This window comes from Lampris incognitus, chromosome 14, assembly GCF_029633865.1.
Source record: "Lampris incognitus isolate fLamInc1 chromosome 14, fLamInc1.hap2, whole genome shotgun sequence".
NCBI lineage: Eukaryota > Metazoa > Chordata > Actinopteri > Lampriformes > Lampridae > Lampris > Lampris incognitus.
In genome coordinates this window covers 48,825,829-48,845,828 of record NC_079224.1, presented here as the reverse complement: position 1 = coordinate 48,845,828, position 20,000 = coordinate 48,825,829, and the positions used below count along the sequence as shown (strand labels likewise).

Genomic DNA, 20,000 nt, shown 5'->3' with positions numbered 1-20,000 from the left:
TCTGGGGACGGCAACACAAGCTGCAGCTTCTCACACCGTCCCACCTGTGAGCCTCCAGGCCGCCCGCCACTGCTTTCTGAGGTACCCACACACACATGGAGTCATGAGGATCCAGAATCAGACGGAGCCACAGGTCCGATCCTCTCTCACGCTCCACCCATGTAGGGAGAGAAGGATGGAGGACAGACACACGGTGAAGTTAGGCTGCTTCTATACAAAACAATAAATCACTTGCTGTCATTCGACTCCTGGGAGGTGAAGCCTCCAGCAGTCTTACCCCTTCTCCACCTGACACGACCCTGAACTCGGCCGGACTCCTCGTTATCCCCTCGTCTCCATGGTGACCAAGTACTCCTTGTTATCCCCCTGTCTCCATGGTAACGGGTACTCCTTGTTAGCCCCGTCTCCATGGTAACCGGGCGCTCCTTGTCACCCCCCATGGTAACAGAGTAGTCCAGGTTGTCTGTGCAAGGGTTCTGTCCCTTCTGCTACTTCCTTATGGGTGTTGTGGTGATTTTTGTAAATGTGTGTATCTTTGTTGTGTTTTAAATGAGACAGCATCTTTTCAGCTCAGCCTTTGTAGACACAGGAAGTGGACTTTGCAGACTCGGGACACACGTTGTCCATGTGCAGCCTCCTCTCTCCTACTCTCACTGGTTAATCCCAGGGAGTTGTGCTGAGTTCAGGGGAACCAGCTCCAATCCTCTCACTCATCCACTCACAGGAGCTCTGCACGTGTGTGTGTGTCTGTCCGTGTGTGTCCGTGTGTGTCCGTGTGTGTCCGTGTGTGTGTTGGTGGGGGGTGGGTGGGGTGGGGGGGGTGCTGAATGTTCTTGCCGGCTCACCTGATTGGCTGACAGATGGACTGAAGCCCTAGTGAGCAGCAGGTCGTACTTATAGAAGTCCTACACACGTCCTCGCTGTCCACACACCTCAGCTCCCCGCAACACAGGTCAGTGTGTGTGTGTGTGTGTCTGTGTGTGTGTCTGTGTGTGTGTCTGTGTGTGTGTGTGAGAGAGTTTGTGTGTGTTCTGTTTGAAAACGTAATGACTTATTTATTGTGTTTGTGTAAAGTTGACTTGGGGTAGTATGTGGTCTGGGTTGGGTTGGGTGGTCTAGATAGTTGTAGACTGGCCTCGGAGCCTTGTAGTTGAGGTAGTATGTGGTCTGGGTTGGGTTGGGTGGTCTAGATAGTTGTAGACTGGCCTCGGAGCCTTGTACTTGAGTTAGTATGTGGTCTGGGTTGGGTTGGGTGGTCTAGATAGTTGTAGACTGGCCTCGGAGCCTTGTAGTTGAGGTAGTATGTGGTCTGGGTTGGGTTGGGTGGACTAGATAGTTGTAGACTGGCCTCGGAGCCTTGTACTTGAGGTAGTATGTGGTCTGGGTTGGGTTGGGTGAACTAGATAGTTGTAGACTGGCCTCGGAGCCTTGTACTTGAGGTAGTATGTGGTCTGGGTTGGGTTGGGTGGTCTAGATAGTTGTAGACTGGCCTCGGAGCCTTGTAGTTGAGGTAGTATGTGGTCTGGGTTGGGTTGGGTGGTCTAGATAGTTGTAGACTGGCCTCGGAGCCTTGTACTTGAGGTAGTATGTGGTCTGGGTTGGGTTGGGTGGTCTAGATAGTTGTAGACTGGCCTCGGAGCCTTGTAGTTGAGGTAGTATGTGGTCTGGGTTGGGTTGGGTGGTCTAGATAGTTGTAGACTGGCCTCGGAGCCTTGTACTTGAGTTAGTATGTGGTCTGGGTTGGGTTGGGTGGTCTAGATAGTTGTAGACTGGCCTCGGAGCCTTGTAGTTGAGGTAGTATGTGGTCTGGGTTGGGTTGGGTGGACTAGATAGTTGTAGACTGGCCTCGGAGCCTTGTACTTGAGGTAGTATGTGGTCTGGGTTGGGTTGGGTGAACTAGATAGTTGTAGACTGGCCTCGGAGCCTTGTACTTGAGGTAGTATGTGGTCTGGGTTGGGTTGGGTGGTCTAGATAGTTGTAGACTGGCCTCGGAGCCTTGTAGTTGAGGTAGTATGTGGTCTGGGTTGGGTTGGGTGGTCTAGATAGTTGTAGACTGGCCTCGGAGCCTTGTACTTGAGGTAGTATGTGGTCTGGGTTGGGTTGGGTGGTCTAGATAGTTGTAGACTGGCCTCGGAGCCTTGTAGTTGAGGTAGTATGTGGTCTGGGTTGGGTTGGGTGGTCTAGATAGTTGTAGACTGGCCTCGGAGCCTTGTACTTGAGGTAGTATGTGGTCTGGGTTGGGTTGGGTGGTCTAGATAGTTGTAGACTGGCCTCGGAGCCTTGTAGTTGAGGTAGTATGTGGTCTGGGTTGGGTTGGGTGGTCTAGATAGTTGTAGACTGGCCTCGGAGCCTTGTACTTGAGGTAGTATGTGGTCTGGGTTGGGTTGGGTGGACTAGATAGTTGTAGACTGGCCTCGGAGCCTTGTACTTGAGGTAGTATGTGGTCTGGGTTGGGTTGGGTGAACTAGATAGTTGTAGACTGGCCTCGGAGCCTTGTAGTTGAGGTAGTATGTGGTCTGGGTTGGGTTGGGTGGTCTAGATAGTTGTAGACTGGCCTCGGAGCCTTGTACTTGAGGTAGTATGTGGTCTGGGTTGGGTTGGGTGGACTAGATAGTTGTAGACTGGCCTCGGAGCCTTGTAGTTGAGGTAGTATGTGGTCTGGGTTGGGTTGGGTGGTCTAGATAGTTGTAGACTGGCCTCGGAGCCTTGTAGTTGAGGTAGTATGTGGTCTGGGTTGGGTTGGGTGGTCTAGATAGTTGTAGACTGGCCTCGGAGCCTTGTACTTGAGGTAGTATGTGGTCTGGGTTGGGTTGGGTTGTCTAGATAGTTGTAGACTGGCCTCGGAGCCTTGTAGTTGAGGTAGTATGTGGTCTGGGTTGGGTTGGGTGGTCTAGATAGTTGTAGACTGGCCTCGGAGCCTTGTAGTTGAGGTAGTATGTGGTCTGGGTTGGGTTGGGTGGACTAGATAGTTGTAGACTGGCCTCGGAGCCTTGTACTTGAGGTAGTATGTGGTCTGGGTTGGGTTGGGTGAACTAGATAGTTGTAGACTGGCCTCGGAGCCTTGTACTTGAGGTAGTATGTGGTCTGGGTTGGGTTGGGTGGTCTAGATAGTTGTAGACTGGCCTCGGAGCCTTGTAGTTGAGGTAGTATGTGGTCTGGGTTGGGTTGGGTGGACTAGATAGTTGTAGACTGGCCTCGGAGCCTTGTAGTTGAGGTAGTATGTGGTCTGGGTTGGGTTGGGTGGTCTAGATAGTTGTAGACTGGCCTCGGAGCCTTGTAGTTGAGGTAGTATGTGGTCTGGGTTGGGCTGCAGACTACCACATGCCTCCTCCCATACATGTGGAGTCACCAGCCGCTTCTTCTCACCTGACAGTGAGGAGTTTCACCAGGGGGATGTAGCACGTGGGAGGACCACGCTATTCCCCCCAGTTCCCCCTCCCCCCTGAACAGGCGCCCCGACCGACCAAAGGAGGCGCTAGAACAGTGACCAGGACACATACCCACATCCGGCTTCCCACCCGTAGACATGTGGGCGTCCCTCCCTCTGTAGGGACGCCCGACCAAGCCGGAGGCAACACGGGGATTCGAACCGGTGATCCCCGTGTTGGTAGGCAACGGAATAGACCATCATGCTGAAGACATGTTAAAAGAAGAAACTGCTGATTCAGAGGGGTCTGTGTGTGTGTGTGTGTGTGTGTGTGTGTGTGTGTGTGTGTGTGTGTGTGTGTGTGTGTGTGTGTGTGTGTGTGTGTGTGTTCTGTTTGAAAACGTAATGACTTATTTATTGTGTTTGTGTAAAGTTGACTTGAGGTAGTATGTGGTCTGGGTTGGGTTGGGTGGTCTAGATAGTTGTAGACTGGCCTCGGAGCCTTGTACTTGAGGTAGTATGTGGTCTGGGTTGGGTTGGGTGGTCTAGATAGTTGTAGACTGGCCTCGGAGCCTTGTAGTTGAGGTAGTATGTGGTCTGGGTTGGGTTGGGTGGTCTAGATAGTTGTAGACTGGCCTCGGAGCCTTGTAGTTGAGGTAGTATGTGGTCTGGGTTGGGTTGGGTGGTCTAGATAGTTGTAGACTGGCCTCGGAGCCTTGTACTTGAGGTAGTATGTGGTCTGGGTTGGGTTGGGTGGTCTAGATAGTTGTAGACTGGCCTCGGAGCCTTGTAGTTGAGGTAGTATGTGGTCTGGGTTGGGTTGGGTGGTCTAGATAGTTGTAGACTGGCCTCGGAGCCTTGTAGTTGAGGTAGTATGTGGTCTGGGTTGGGTTGGGTGGTCTAGATAGTTGTAGACTGGCCTCGGAGCCTTGTAGTTGAGGTAGTATGTGGTCTGGGTTGGGTTGGGTGGTCTAGATAGTTGTAGACTGGCCTCGGAGCCTTGTAGTTGAGATAGTATGTGGTCTGGGTTGGGTTGGGTGGTCTAGATAGTTGTAGACTGGCCTCGGAGCCTTGTACTTGAGGTAGTATGTGGTCTGGGTTGGGTTGGGTGGTCTAGATAGTTGTAGACTGGCCTCGGAGCCTTGTAGTTGAGGTAGTATGTGGTCTGGGTTGGGCTGCAGACTACCACTTGCCTCCTCCCATAAATGTGGAGTCACCAGCCGCTTCTTCTCACCTGACAGTGAGGAGTTTCACCAGGGGGATGTAGCACGTGGGAGGATCACGCTATTCCCCCCAGTTCCCCCTCCCCCCTGAACAGGCGCCCCGACCGACCAAAGGAGGCGCTAGAACAGTGACCAGGACACATACCCACATCCGGCTTCCCACCCGTAGACATGTGGGCGTCCCTCCCTCTGTAGGGACGCCCGACCAAGCCGGAGGCAACACGGGGATTCGAACCGGTGATCCCCGTGTTGGTAGGCAACGGAATAGACCACCATGCTGAAGACATGTTAAAAGAAGAAACTGCTGATTCAGAGGGGTCTGTGTGTGTGTGTGTGTGTGTGTGTGTGTGTGTGTGTGTGTGTGTGTCTGTGTGTGTGTGTGTGTGTGTGTGTCTGTGTGTGTGTCTGTGTGTGTGTGTGTCTGTGTGTGTGTGTGTGTGTGTGTGTGTGTGTGAGCCAGAAAGTTAGACAACAAAGTCAGCTTGACTGTGCTGTGTTCTTGTGTCCTCCCGCCTGCAGGAAGTGGAGACCGGCCGCCATCATGAGCACTAAACACGTGGTGTTCAAGAAGATTTGCAAGGACAAGTCGGTGAGTGTGACGGCGTCTGTGACGGCGTCTGTGACGGCGCGGAGACCCACTCCACCTCCAGTCACATGACGTGCAGACGGTGTGGTGTGGGCGTAGTTCAGGACATGAACAGCGCAGAGAGAGTGAGGAGGAAACAGGAAGGAAGAGACAGGAAACAGGAAGGAGGAGACAGGGAGAGACAGGAAACAGGAAGGAAGAGACAGGAAACAGGAAGGAGGAGACAGGAAGAGACAGGAAACAGGAAGGAAGAGACAGGAAACAGGAAGGAGGAGACAGGAAGAGACAGGAAACAGGAAGGAAGAGACAGGAAACAGGAAGGAGGAGACAGGAAGATACAGGAAACAGGAAGGGGGAGACAGGAAACAGGAAGGAAGAGACAGGAAGTGTGTTGTTTTTGTTTTGTTTGTTTGTTGTTGGACGGCACAACAAGCATGTGAAAGAGGCTGTCTTGTCCCAAACTGTCCTGCACACCTGAACCTTCTGAAACCGCTTCTTCTCCAGCAGCCTTCGTCCCTCTGAGGACGCTGAACCTCGGTTTTGCTGAGGGGTCGGCGCCCTCTGACGGTCACAGTGTGTCCACTGGGACCTCTGTGAAGGCCGGCGGGAGGTGGACAGACATGTTCTGGTGCCTCTTCTCAAAGCGGGTGTAAGGCAGGTAGTCCCGTCTGGGGACAGTGGTCCTCTGCACCTTCGTTCTGGTCGCCACACTGGACAGGATGCGGCCTCGGAGCGAGACAGTTCCACTGAAGGGGCGTTTCTTGTCAACATAAGTGCCCTTCAACAGCCTCTCTTGGGGTTTTGAAGCCAAGCCCGACACTCTGGTGGTCACGAGGGACACACCCGTCGCCAGGGCTCAGTCTTCAGTGGGGCGGCATATGAACCACGTGAGGGGGCATACTACCGACCCGGTCTCAGGTAGATTCACTATGTCCCGGTGTATCAGGCTTACTACCGACCCGGTCTCAGGTAGATTCACTATGTCCCGGTGTATCAGGCTTACTACCGACCCGGTCTCGGGTAGATTCACTATGTCCCGGTGTATCAGGCTTACTACCGACCCGGTCTCGGGTAGATTCACTATGTCCCGGTGTATCAGGCTTACTACCGACCCGGTCTCGGGTAGATTCACTATGTCCCGGTGTATCAGGCTTACTACCGACCCGGTCTCAGGTAGATTCACTATGCCCCGGTGTATCAGGCTTACTACCGACCCGGTCTCAGGTAGATTCACTATGTCCCGGCGTATCAGGCTTACTACCGACCCGGTCTCAGGTAGATTCACTATGTCCCGGCGTATCAGGCTTACTACCGACCCGGTCTCAGGTAGATTCACTATGTCCCGGCGTATCAGGCTTACTACCGACCCGGTCTCAGGTAGATTCACTATGTCCCGGCGTATCAGGCTTACTACCGACCCGGTCTCGGGTAGATTCACTATGTCCCGGTGTATCAGGCTTACTACCGACCCGGTCCCAGGTAGATTCACTATGTCCCGGCGTATCAGGCTTACTACCGACCCGGTCTCAGGTAGATTCACTATGTCCCGGTGTATCAGGCTTACTACCGACCCGGTCTCAGGTAGATTCACTATGTCCCGGCGTATCAGGCTTACTACCGACCCGGTCTCAGGTAGATTCACTATGTCCCGGCGTATCAGGCTTACTACCGACCCGGTCTCAGGTAGATTCACTATGTCCCGGCGTATCAGGCATACTACCGACCCGGTCTCAGGTAGATTCACTATGTCCCGGTGTATCAGGCTTACTACCGACCCGGTCCCAGGTAGATTCACTATGTCCCGGTGTATCAGGCTTACTACCGACCCGGTCTCAGGTAGATTCACTATGTCCCGGTGTATCAGGCTTACTACCGACCCGGTCTCAGGTAGATTCACTATGTCCCGGTGTATCAGGCTTACTACCGACCCGGTCTCAGGTAGATTCACTATGTCCCGGTGTATCAGGCTTACTACCGACCCGGTCTCAGGTAGATTCACTATGTCCCGGTGTATCAGGCTTACTACCGACCCGGTCTCAGGTAGATTCACTATGTCCCGGTGTATCAGGCTTACTAAACGGAAGTGACGCAAATTCTCGCCGGCCGGATGTTAACAAAAGATGGCGGAGCAGAACGATGTGAAGAATTCGTTTCGGGGCTTGACATTATGCGTCAACTCTAAACCTAAATATCAGAATATGACTAGGAAATATCATTACTATTAAACATCATAATGTGACTAGTAAATATCATAATGTGACTGGTAAATATCATAATGTGACTAGTAAATATCATAATGTGACTGGTAAATATCATAATGTGACTAGTAAATATCATTACTATTAAATATCATAATGTGACTGGTAAATATCATAATGTGACTGGTAAATATCATAATATGACTAGTAAACATCATAATGTGACTAGTAAATATCATTACTATTAAATATCATAATGTGACTGGTAAATATCATAATGTGACTAGTAAATATCATAATGTGACTAGTAAATATCATTAATACTAAACACCATAATGTGACTAGTAAATATCATAATGTGACTAGTAAATATCATAATGTGACTGGTAAATATCATTAATACTAAACATCATAATGTGACTAGTAAATATCATAATGTGACTGGTAAACACCATAATGTGACTAGTAAATATCATAATGTGACTGGTAAACATCATAATGTGACTGGTAAATATCATTAATATTAAACATCATAATGTGACTAGTAAATATCATAATGTGACTAGTAAATATCATTAATATTAAACATCATAATGTGACTAGTAAATATCATAATGTGACTGGTAAACATCATAATGTGACTGGTAAATATCATTAATATTAAACATCATAATGTGACTAGTAAACATCATAATGTGACTAGTAAATATCATTAATATTAAACATCATAATGTGACTAGTAAACATCATAATGTGACTAGTAAATATCATAATGTGACTAGTAAACATCATAATGTGACTAGTAAACATCATAATGTGACTAGTAAATATCATAATGTGACTAGTAAACATCATAATGTGACTAGTAAATATCATAATGTGACTGGTAAGTATCAGTAAGTGTTACTGAGTGGGACTAATTAAAACAAAGTAAACGAGTAGGATCACACAGGAGCCGGACCGGCTGACTGGTTGTCTTGTTGGTGTCAGTCAACTAGACAGTCACCAGTGACGTCATTCTGCTGTGTGTCCACCTGCTTCTATATCAACTACATCCTCGCTCTGTTTTGAGTTGGTTTCCACATCTTTGATGGTGTAGGGCAGGACTCACGCAGGCGTGTGTGTGTGTGTGTGTGTGTGTGTGTGTGTGTGTGATGATATTTTCACATTTCCATGCTTGTGCTCATCCCTTCCTGTTTTCTTCTCTTAGGTGGGAGTGTACATGGGCAAAAGGGACTTTGTTGACCGTGTTGATTCTGTAGATCCTGTCGGTGAGTCCACATCCTCTGGTCCACGGATGCTCGGTCAGGTCCTCAGGTACCACCAGTGCCGCCGCTTTTCTTTTCTAGCACATACATCTGTATGTAACGACAGCCATTCAGCCTCCACCCAGGGAGGTTTTGGACCTGGAGAAACAGGTGACTGCAGTGAGCTGCCTGCTGGAACAGAACACCAGCAGTCCTGGTGGTACCTGAGGACCTGACTGAGAACCACTGCTCTAACAACTCTCTTCTGATGGAGGTGTTTATGTGAAGCTTCACCTTCCTGATGGAGCCATGAGTCAGACTATCAGATTATTTAACTGGGGGGCGTCCGGGTGGCGTGGCGGTCTATTCCGTTGCCTACCAACACAGGGATCGCCAGTTCGAATCCCCGTGTTACCTCCGGCTTGGTCGGGCATCCCTACAGCCATAATTGGCTGCGGGTGGGAAGCCGGATGCGAGTATGTGTCCTGGTTGCTGCACTAGCGCCTCCTCTGGTCGGTCGGGGCGCCTGGTCAGGGCGCCTGGTCGGGGCGCCTGGTCGGGGCGCCTGGTCGGGGGGGAGGGGGGACCCGGGGGAATAGTGTGATCCTCCCACGCGCTACGTCCCCCTGGGGAAACTCCTCACTGTCAGGTGAAAAGAAGCGGCTGGTGACTCCACATGTATGGGAGGAGACATGTGGTAGTCTGCAGCCCTCCCCGGATCAGCAGAGGGGGGGGGAACATAGAAGAGTGGGGTAAGAGTTGGGGTAATTGGCCAAGTACAATTGGGGGAAAAGGGAGGAACCCCCCCCCCCCAAAAAATATTATTTAACTGGATGTAAGAGTAATGTGTCTTCATTTCTAGTGACTCAAGTATTCACCTGACCCTCTTTTCACCCCTAGATGGCGTCATCCTGATTGACCCTGAGGCAATAAAGGGGAGAAAAGGTGAGAGGTGATTTAACGACATTCATCTCTGTGGACCAGAGATATTTAACTTTGTTAGCAAGTGAGGCACATGAAGACAACACATTGGGTAGGTGGGCCGGTTAAAGTCCTGTTGATGGGAGGCCTGGGGGGGTACACCTGCACACCCCGAGACGCTGTTTTCCTCTTTCTGTTTGATGGCACCACTGTTCAGTTACACCGAAATACTGTCTGCGTGACTGCCACCCACGTACACGTGGAAATAGCTGAGTCAGACTTGAATTACAGGAGAGCAGTGCAGGATCCCTGTCACGCCGGCCTGGGGAAGCTAACCAATCAGCAGCCATTAAAGCTGAGCCATCGTTGACCAATCAGCCTGCTGCTGCTGGTTAAGCTCTCACAAAGTCGATATTATCAAGCTATGTACCTTCAGTTCTGAAAACAGACAGAAAAGAAAAGGAAAATCTTTTGTTCAGTTCCGTTCCTAAACATACTATCAAACGACAGCCATCAGATCTAGAGCTGCGATAAACTACTGCTCTCTTAGCGGTGCTGCAGAGATCCACATTCTTTCGTCTGGAGAGACTAATGCCTCATGATCTTCATATGTCGAGTGTTGGAGTGTTTCACATCATTATCATAATCATTTCTAATATACTGTTTACTTATATGAATTGGCAGCAGTCTGGTGGGGGGCTGTGGTCTGTCTGGTGGGGGACTGTGGTCAGTCTGGTGGGGGGCTGTGGTCTGGTGGGGACTGTGGTCAGCCTGGTGGTGGGCTGTGGTCTGTTGGGGGGCAGTGTTCAGTCTGGTTGGGGGCTGTGATCGGTCTGGTGGGGGGCCTGGTGGTGGTCAGGCCAGGGCCTCCTGGGGAACATGCCTGATGCACAGGGACAGGCTTCAGCACTGACATGGTGTCTCTCCCTCTTCCAGCCTTCGTCACACTGTCCTGCACCTTTCGCTATGGCAGAGATGACATGGACGTGATGGGCATTGCCTTCCGCAGGGAGCTACACCTGTCCACCCGGCAGGTGTACCCGCCGCTGCAGGACCCTGAGCACAGCATCCACACCAAGATGCAGGCCAAGCTGCTGCGCAAGCTGGGACTAAACGCATACCCCTTCTTCTTTGAGGTGCAGGCTGACATCCAGAGCTCATACCCATGTAGAAACCAAAGAGTTGCTTATAATGTGACCACTTCCAGTTGTGTGGGAGCACAGTGTGGAGTGTAGTCTGAAGCAGAAAAGTCTGAAGCAGAGAAGTCTGAAGCAGAAAAGTCTACAGCAGAAAAGTCTAAAGCAGCAAAGTCTGAAGCAGAAAAGTGTGAAGCAGAAAAGTCTGAAGCAGAGAAGTATGCAGCAGAAAAGTCTGAAGCAGAGAAATTTGAAGCAGGAAAGTCTGAAACAGGAAAGTCTGCAGCAGAGAAGTCTGAAGCAGCAAAGTCTGAAGCAGAGAAGTCTGAAGCAGAGAAGTCTGCAGCAGAAAAGTCTGAAGCAGAAAAGTCTGAAGCAGAGAAGTCTGAAGCAGAAAAGTCTGAAGCAGAGAAATTTGAAGCAGAAAAGTCTGCAGCAGAAAAGTCTGAAGCAGAAAAGTCTGAAGCACAGAAATTTGAAGCAGAGAAGTCTGAAGCAGAAAAGTGTGCAGCAGAGAGGTCTGAAGCAGGGAAGTCTGAAGCAGAAAAGTCTGAAGCAGAGAAATGTGAAGCAGAAAAGTCTGCAGCAGAGAGGTCTGAAGCAGGGAAGTCTGAAACAGAAAAGTCTGCAGCAGAGAAGTCTAAAGCAGGGAAGTCTGAAGCAGAAAAGTCTGAAGCAGAGAAATGTGAATCAGAGAAGTGTGAAGCAGAGAAGTGTGAAGCAGAAAAGTCTGAAACAGAAAAGTCTGCAGCAGAGAAGTCTGAAGCAGGGAAGTCTGAAGCAGAAAAGTCTGAAGCAGAGAAATGTGAAGCAGAGAAGTGTGAAGCAGAGAAGTGTGAAGCAGAAAAGTCTGAAAATGAAAAGTCTGCAGCAGGGTAGTCTGAAGCAGGGAAGTCTGAAGCAGAAAAGTCTGAAGCAGAGAAATGTGAAGCAGAGAAGTGTGAAGCAGAGAAGTGTGAAGCAGAAAAGTCTGAAACAGAAAAGTCTGCAGCAGAGAAGTCTGAAGCAGGGAAGTTTGAAGCAGAAAAGTCTGAAACAGAAAAGTCTGCAGCAGGGTAGTCTGAAGCAGAGAAATGTGAAACAGAGAAATGTGAAACAGAGAAGTCTGAAACAGAGAAGTCTGAAGCAGAGAAATGTGAAACAGAGAAGTGTGAAACAGAGAAGTGTGAAACAGAGAAGTGTGAAACAGAGAAGTCTGAAACAGAGAAGTGTGAAACAGAGAAGTGTGAAACAGAGAAGTCTGAAACAGAGAAGTCTGAAACAGAGAAGTGTGAAACAGAGAAGTCTGAAGCAGAGAAATGTGAAACAGAAAAGTCTGCAGCAGAGAAGTCTGAAACAGAGAAGTCTGAAGCAGAGAAATGTGAAACAGAGAAGTCTGAAGCAGAGAAATGTGAAACAGAGAAGTCTGAAACAGAGAAATGTGAAACAGAGAAATGTGAAACAGAGAAGTCTGAAGCAGAGAAATGTGAAACAGAGAAGTGTGAAACAGAGAAGTGTGAAACAGAGAAGTGTGAAACAGAGAAGTCTGAAACAGAGAAGTGTGAAACAGAGAAGTGTGAAACAGAGAAGTGTGAAACAGAGAAGTCTGAAACAGAGAAGTCTGAAACAGAGAAGTGTGAAACAGAGAAGTGTGAAACAGAGAAGTGTGAAACAGAGAAATGTGAAACAGAGAAGTGTGAAACAGAGAAGTCTGAAACAGAGAAGTGTGAAACAGAGAAGTGTGAAACAGAGAAGTGTGAAACAGAGAAGTGTGAAACAGAGAAGTCTGAAACAGAGAAGTCTGAAACAGAGAAGTGTGAAACAGAGAAGTGTGAAACAGAGAAGTGTGAAACAGAGAAGTGTGAAACAGAGAAATGTGAAACAGAGAAGTGTGAAACAGAGAAGTGTGAAACAGAGAAGTGTGAAACAGAGAAGTCTGAAACAGAGAAGTGTGAAACAGAGAAGTGTGAAACAGAGAAGTGTGAAACAGAGAAGTTGTCTTTAACATCCACACTAACAACTCAGAGAAGCAGCCAGGTGTCGATGGTTTCACTTTATCGACCTACAACGTTTCTGCGTCATTTTCAGTGTGTATGTGTGTTTGTGTGCATGTGTGTGTACGTGTGTGTTTGTGTGTGCATGTATGTGTGTATGTATATACTATGTATGTATGTGTGTATGTGTTTGTGTGCATGTGTGTGTATGTGTGTTTTTGTGTGTATGTATGTGTTTGTGTTTGTATGTATGTGTTTGTGTGTGTATGTATATACTATGTATGTATGTGTGTATGTGCTTGTGTTTATATGTGTGTGTGTTTTTGTGTGTGTATGTGTATATATGTATGTGCGTGTTTATGTGTATGTGTGTATGTGTGTTTGTGTGTTTTTGTATGTGTGTGTGTGAGTAAACACGTCATAACATCATTGTTGTATGAAAACGAAAAAATACAAGTTTACACCCAAACACAAAACCTGCTGGTATCTACAGCTTTACAGAACCTGCTGGTATCTACAGCTTTACAGAACCTGCTGGTATCTACAGCTTTACAGAACCTGCTGGTATCTACAGCTTAACAAAACCTGCTGGTATCTACAGCTTTACAGAACCTGCTGGTATCTACAGCTTTACAGAACCTGCTGGTATCTACAGCTTTACAGAACCTGCTGGTATCTACAGCTTAACAAAAACTGCTGGTATCTACAGCTTTACAGAACCTGCTGGTATCTACAGCTTTACAGAACCTGCTGGTATCTACAGCTTTACAGAACCTGCTGGTATCTACAGCTTTACAGAACCTGCTGGTATGTACAGCTTAACAAAACCTGCTGGTATCTTACAAAACCTGCTGGTATCTACAGCTTTACAGAACCTGCTGGTATCTACAGCTTAACAAAACCTGCTGGTATCTACAGCTTTACAGAACCTGCTGGTATGTACAGCTTAACAAAACCTGCTGGTATCTTACAAAACCTGCTGGTATCTACAGCTTTACAGAACCTGCTGGTATGTACAGCTTTACAGAACCTGCTGGTATCTTACAAAACCTGCTGGTATCTACAGCTTTACAGAACCTGCTGGTATCTACAGCTTTACAGAACCTGCTGGTATCTACAGCTTTACAGAACCTGCTGGTATCTACAGCTTTACAGAACCTGCTGGTATCTACAGCTTTACAAAACCTGCTGGTATCTACAGCTTTACAGAACCTGCTGGTATCTACAGCTTTACAAAACCTGCTGGTATGTACAGTTTACAGATCAGGACACGTAGAAAGTGAACATCACTTACTTCAGGTTGACATATGTTGGTTTGAGCTCCTCCTCGTTCTTCTGACATTGTCTAGTGGAGTGTGTCTAAAGCCCCGTCTTTCCGTCTCTCAGTTTCCAGACAACCTGCCTTGCTCAGTGGCTCTCCAGCCGGCGCCCAGTGACTCCGGCAAGGTAAGTAAGCCATCTGAGCAGATAAAAATGAGTCAGACCGGTTCTGGCATGGTTCTGACTTGGTTCTGTTCTGATCCAGCAATGTGCTGTGGAGTTTGAAATCAAAGCTTTCAGCGCTGAGAGTCACGACGCCAAAGTCCACAAACGGTAAGCCAGATGTTTCTCCTGAATAGTAGAAATAATAGAAGTCATGATGATGATGATGATGATGGTGGTGGTGGTGGTGGTGGTGGTGCTTTTTTAACTCAGAAAGTTGACTTGAAGTTAACCAGTGGTTGCTGGTTATTCTTTATAATCTTTAAATAGTGTCTCTTCTTCCTCTTCCCTGTTAGGAGCGCAGTGAAGCTGATGATCCGCAAGGTGCAGTACGCTCCGGAGACGGAGGACACAGCGCCCTCTGTTGAGACCACCAGGGACTTCCTCATGTCGGATAAACCTCTTCATGTGGAGGCCAGTCTGGAGAAGGAGGTGGGCCAGTTTCCTGTTTGACGTGTCTGCGTTAGGGAATAGGGAATAGAACCGACCACCCTGCTACTGTTAGTGTCCAGTCAGCTACACATGGAACAGAAGCTCCAGCCTTGTCTGGAGCCCCTGTGGCTTTACTCTCACAGTCCTTTAAGAATGGACTTGAATATGACTGTGAAGATAATTTTAAGATGATCAGAAATCAGGAACACTTTGTCGTTTCATTTCAAGTACAGAAGTACATGAAATGAAACGACGTACCATTTCCCCCAGCCCACAGCAGTGCAACACAAAGACAAAAACACATATCCAAAAACTACAACAACTTCAAGAACACCAGCTGACTGTCCAAGGTAACCAACGCCAGCCAGGATGACTGTCGGAACCGCCGGTCTGCATGGGCTAGCCGTTAGCTTAGCCCGCCCCACTTCCGCGTCCTGTCAGGCACAGCTCCAGGCAGGGCCGTGGCCCTTAGGCCCATCGGACGCAGCAGACCAGACTCCCTCAGCCGATCCAACACCAGCTCTCCCAGCCAGACACCTTCGATACACCCCCCCAAACTCCACACGACAACACCAGAAACACCACAGTCAGCACCAGGTGAGGCTTTTGCCGGACCGCCCTCGGTGTTATCGGAACTACCGGTCTGCATGGGCTAGCCGTTAGCTTAGCCTGCCACACTTCTGCATCCTGTCAGACCGCCCTCAGTGTTACCTCCTTGGTCGCAGCTCCAGGCAGGGCCGTGGTCCCTGGGCCCTCAAGATGCAGCAGACCAAGCTGTCCCAGCCGATCCAGCGCCAGCTCTCCCAGCCATCAAACGAAGACAAAAGTTAACGTGGACAAAGACACTGCGTGGACGGTACTGGGTGAGGCCGCCGCAAACGTGAATTCGTGCCGCCATCTTCCCACACCGGCGGCACGGTGGCGCAGTGGTTAGCGCGGTTGCCTCACAGCAAGAAGGTCCTGGGTTCGAGCCCCGGGGTAGTCCAACCTTGAGGGTCGTCCCAGGTCGTCCTCTGTGTGGCGTTTGCATGTTCTCCCCGTGTCTCTGTGGGTTTCCTCTGGGGGCTCCGGTTTCCTCCCACAGTCCAAAGACATGTAGGTCAGGTGAACTTGCTGTACTAAATTGTCCCTAGGTGTGAATGTGTGTGTGTGTGGGTCCTGTGACGGCCTGGCGGCCTGTCCAGGGTGTCTCCCCGCCTGCCGCCCAGTGACTGCTGGGATAGGCTCCAGCATCCCCGCGACCCTGAGAGGAGGGTAAGCGGCCTCACCCAGTACCAAACCGGTACTGGGTGAGGCCGCTTATCCAAACATGAATTCGTGCCGCCATCTTCCCACACCGGAAGCAGAAAAACATGTCCGTGCATGTTTTGTCCCAGCTGTCACAGCTGTGCCCATTAAAACGTCTCTGCCCTCACTTCCTACGAGGAAAAGTTCAAAGGAACAGCCATTGAAGTTGGATTTCCAAGGCGGAATCTCAGGCAAGCTCGCTCAGGCCCGAGTTTGGAGACTAGCTGTGACGTCACAGCAACGTGGCAGCGCGCGGCTAATGGCGAACAAAGTTCCCTTTGCACAGGCTTTTACGTCATGATAACAGGTTTTGGAGCAGCTATCCCTGGACGTTTATAAGGTTATCTGTACGGCGGAGGGACCGCGGCATAACGTCCATGCTTACGGTGGAGGTGGTCTTGTGCAAGTCACAAGCTTGTCAAACAAACCTGAGGCGTCCATGTTGTCCTGAACAGAAGCGGTGGGAGGCATTTAGATCGGAAGACGGGAAAGATCCCAAGTTCCAAGGATTGCAGCATAACTTCACTTCCTGTATCCAGATAAACATTCTCTGACCTCACTTCCTGTTTTCAGACATACTACCATGGAGAAGTTATCAATGTGCATGTCAACATCACAAACCACTCCACCAAGACCATCAGGAACATCATCCTGTCTGGTAAGCCAGTGGTTCTCAACCTTTTTGGGGTCCTGGACCCCCTGCGTATTTTTGATCTACCCCGAGGACCCCTCCACCTGATCTTGGGGGAGGGGGTTGCAATTTGATAGAAACAGTAGAAACTGCATTTTAAATTGCATTATAGCATTTACTTCCGGCTTGATCAGGCGTCCCTACAGACACAATCGGCCGTGTCTGCGGGTGGGAAGCCGGATGTGGGTATGTGTCCTGGTCGCTGCACTAGCGCCTCCTCTGGTCGGTCGGGGCGCCTGTTTGGGGGGGAGGGGGAACTGGGGGAATACCGTGATCCTCCCACGCGCTACGTCCCCCTGGTGAAACTCCTCACTGTCAGGTGAAAAGAAGCGGCTGGTGACTCCGCATGTATGGGAGGAGGCATGTGGTAGTCTGCAGCCCTCCTGGATCAGCAGAGAGGGTGGAGCAGAGACCGGGGAGTGGGGTAATTGGCTGGATACAATTTGAGAAAAAACCCAAACAATAATAATAATAATAATAATGATGATAATAATACTTCTGATTAAACTGTGACACTCTCATCATAAAATCCAGCTGCCCCAGAAAGGCCTCCAGAGAACAGCTGACATGTAATGAGGGTTCCTGTGGATAGGGGTCGCTGTGTTTACAGGCCTGGAGAAAACATGGGAGCGGCCAGGTGTCACTCTGGGTGACAGGGTCGAGCTATTCATGCTGGGGACTATGAGTGTGACCGGAGAAGTCACTCTGATGCCGACTAAACTAAGTTTACTCACTATGTAGACAGTCCTAATGGGTTTCACACGGTACACGGTGGCGGCCCAGTGGTGCGTCCTGTTGCCTCGCAGCAAGAAGGTCCCGGGTTCGAACCCCGGGCCGTCCTAGGCCCTTTCTGTGTGCTGTTTGCATGTGGGTTTCCTCCGGATGGTCCGGTTTCCTCCCGCCATCAAAAAGACATGCATGCTAGGGTTAATACTCCTGCCTGTGCCCCTGAGCAAGGCAAGGGAAAGACCATCCTACTGCTGTACGGTAGGACGGTGACAGGCAGACGACACACTCACTGCAACCCAACAACTGTACGATGACGCAACAGGCGGCTTTCTTCTTCTTCTGTGTCTAACTGGGCCTTCTCACTTCCATGGCAGTGGACCAGGTGTCGACGGTGGTCCTGTACTCCAATGACAGCTACGTCAAATCCGTGGTCACCGAGGATTCTGGGTAATTGAACGCTCGACACGCGACATAACATTTAGAGGCTCGGTGAAGATCAGAGAACACGCCTTCATAATCACCACGCGCACCTCATTCCCACAGCGGAAGCACGTCAAGCCCGAGCAACTTCCGCTTCACTTTAACTCAAGTTATTCGCTCACACGCCATCTGCAGCCGGACTCGAACCATCGCCACTTTCATTACACCCGCTGCTTAACATCCCACACAACTCACCACGACGACGACCAGGAAACGTGTCTTTTATGAACCCGAGCAACATTTACATACCATTATCAAACTAATTTACATATCATTATCAAACTAGTTTACATATCATTATCAAAATAATTTACATATCATCATCGAACTAGTTTACATATCATTATCAAAATAGTTTACATATCATTATCAAAACAGTTTACACATCATTATCAAACTAGTTTACATATCATTATCAGGCAAACTTACATATCATTATCAAACTGGTTTACATATCATTATCAAACTACTTTGCATATCATCATCAAACTGGTTTACATATCATTATCAAAATAGTTTACATATCAGTATCAAAATAATTTACATATCATTATCAAACTAGTTTACATATCATTATCAAACTAGTTTACATATAATTATCAAAATAATTTACATATCATTATCAAACTAGTTTACATACCATTAACAAACTAGTTTACATATAATTATCCAAATAATTTACATATCATTATCAAACTAGTTTACATATCATTAACAAAATAATTTACATATCATTATCAAACTGGTTTAAATATCATTAACAAACTAATTTACATATCATTATCAAACTGGCTTACATATTATCAAACTAGTTTACATATCATTAACAAACAATTTTACATATCACTATCAAACTAGTTTACATATCATTATCAGATTAATTTACATATCACTATCAGACTAATTTACATATCATTATCAAACTAGTTTAACTACCATTATCAGACTAATTTGCATCTCATTATGAAAGCAAGAGAAGGAGAGTGATGTTTTCAGTTTCTGTGTGTAGATCTATCACCTATCGGTGCCAGTGCTGTGTCTGTTGTGCAGTCATATCTGAGAGCAGCTCTCCTATTGGTTCAGAGATGCAGTGTCTGCTGGCGCCAGCCTGCAGAAGGTCTACCGCCTCCTCCCGCTATTGGCCAACAACAGAGAGAGGCGGGGCATCGCGCTGGACGGCAAGCTGAAGCACGAGGACACCAACCTGGCGTCATCCAGCATGTGAGCAACCAATCACTGAGCAGCCCGGGAACTGTGGTCTGTGTACCATGTGTACTAGTATGTACTGCGGTATTATGTCAGTACTGTTAGAGGTACTGAGGTCTGTGTACCATGTGTACTAGTATGTACTGCGGTACTATGTCAGTACTGTTAGAGGTACTGTGGTCTGTGTACCATGTGTACTAGTATGTACTGCGGTACTATGTCAGTACTGTTAGAGGTACTGAGGTCTGTGTACCATGTGTACTAGTATGTACTGTGGCACTATGTCAGTACTGTTAGAGGTACTGAGGTCTGTGTACTATGTGTACTAGTATGTACTGCGGTACTATGTCAGTACTGTTAGAGGTACTGAGGTCTGTGTACCATGTGTACTAGTATGTACTGCGGTACTATGTCAGTACTGTTAGAGGTACTGAGGTCTGTGTACCATGTGTACTAGTATGTACTGTGGTACTATGTCAGTACTGTTAGAGGTACCATGTGTACTGTGGTACTATGTCAGTACTGTTAGAGGTACTGTTGTGTTTTCCTACGTGTACCGGTGTTTACTGTGGTACTATGTCAGTACTGTTAGAGGTACAATGTGTACTGCGGTACTATGTCAGCACTGTTAGAGGTACCATGTGTACTGTGGTACTAGGTCAGTACTTTTAGAGGTACTGTTGTGTTTTCCTACGTGTACCGGTGTGTACTGTGGTACCATGTCAGTACTGTTAGAGGTACCATGTGTACTGCGGTACTATGTCAGTACTGTTAGAGGTACCATGTGTACTGTGGTACTATGTCAGTACTGTTAGAGGTACCATGTGTACTGCGGTACTATGTCAGTACTGTTAGAGGTACCATGTGTACTGTGGTACTATGTCAGTTCTGTTAGAGGTACTGTTGTGTTTTCCTACGTGTACCGGTGTGTACTGTGGTACTATGTTTTAAGTGAGTGTTTGTGATGTTGTGACTTTGCTTTCTTGTGTGTCAGTGTGAAGGAAGGGGTCCTGAAGGAGGTCTTGGGGATCCTGGTGTCCTA

General features: G+C 48.4%; 1 protein-coding gene across 1 annotated transcript in view; it reads left to right on the top strand.

Moving 5' to 3' along the window:
- Positions 1–5,131: 5,131 nt before the first annotated feature.
- Positions 5,132–20,000, top strand: part of saga (S-antigen; retina and pineal gland (arrestin) a) — a 25,549-nt gene continuing 10,680 nt past the window's right edge. The window contains exons 1-11 of the mRNA XM_056292752.1: positions 5,132–5,179; positions 8,585–8,645; positions 9,522–9,566; positions 10,479–10,678; positions 14,038–14,097; positions 14,177–14,244; positions 14,430–14,565; positions 16,426–16,510; positions 17,647–17,719; positions 18,836–18,973; positions 19,953–20,000. The exon at positions 19,953–20,000 is cut by the window's right edge and continues 30 nt beyond it. Of these exons, the coding sequence (XP_056148727.1) occupies positions 5,132–5,179; positions 8,585–8,645; positions 9,522–9,566; positions 10,479–10,678; positions 14,038–14,097; positions 14,177–14,244; positions 14,430–14,565; positions 16,426–16,510; positions 17,647–17,719; positions 18,836–18,973; positions 19,953–20,000 (962 nt within the window). The remainder of the gene's footprint in view (positions 5,180–8,584; positions 8,646–9,521; positions 9,567–10,478; positions 10,679–14,037; positions 14,098–14,176; positions 14,245–14,429; positions 14,566–16,425; positions 16,511–17,646; positions 17,720–18,835; positions 18,974–19,952) is intronic.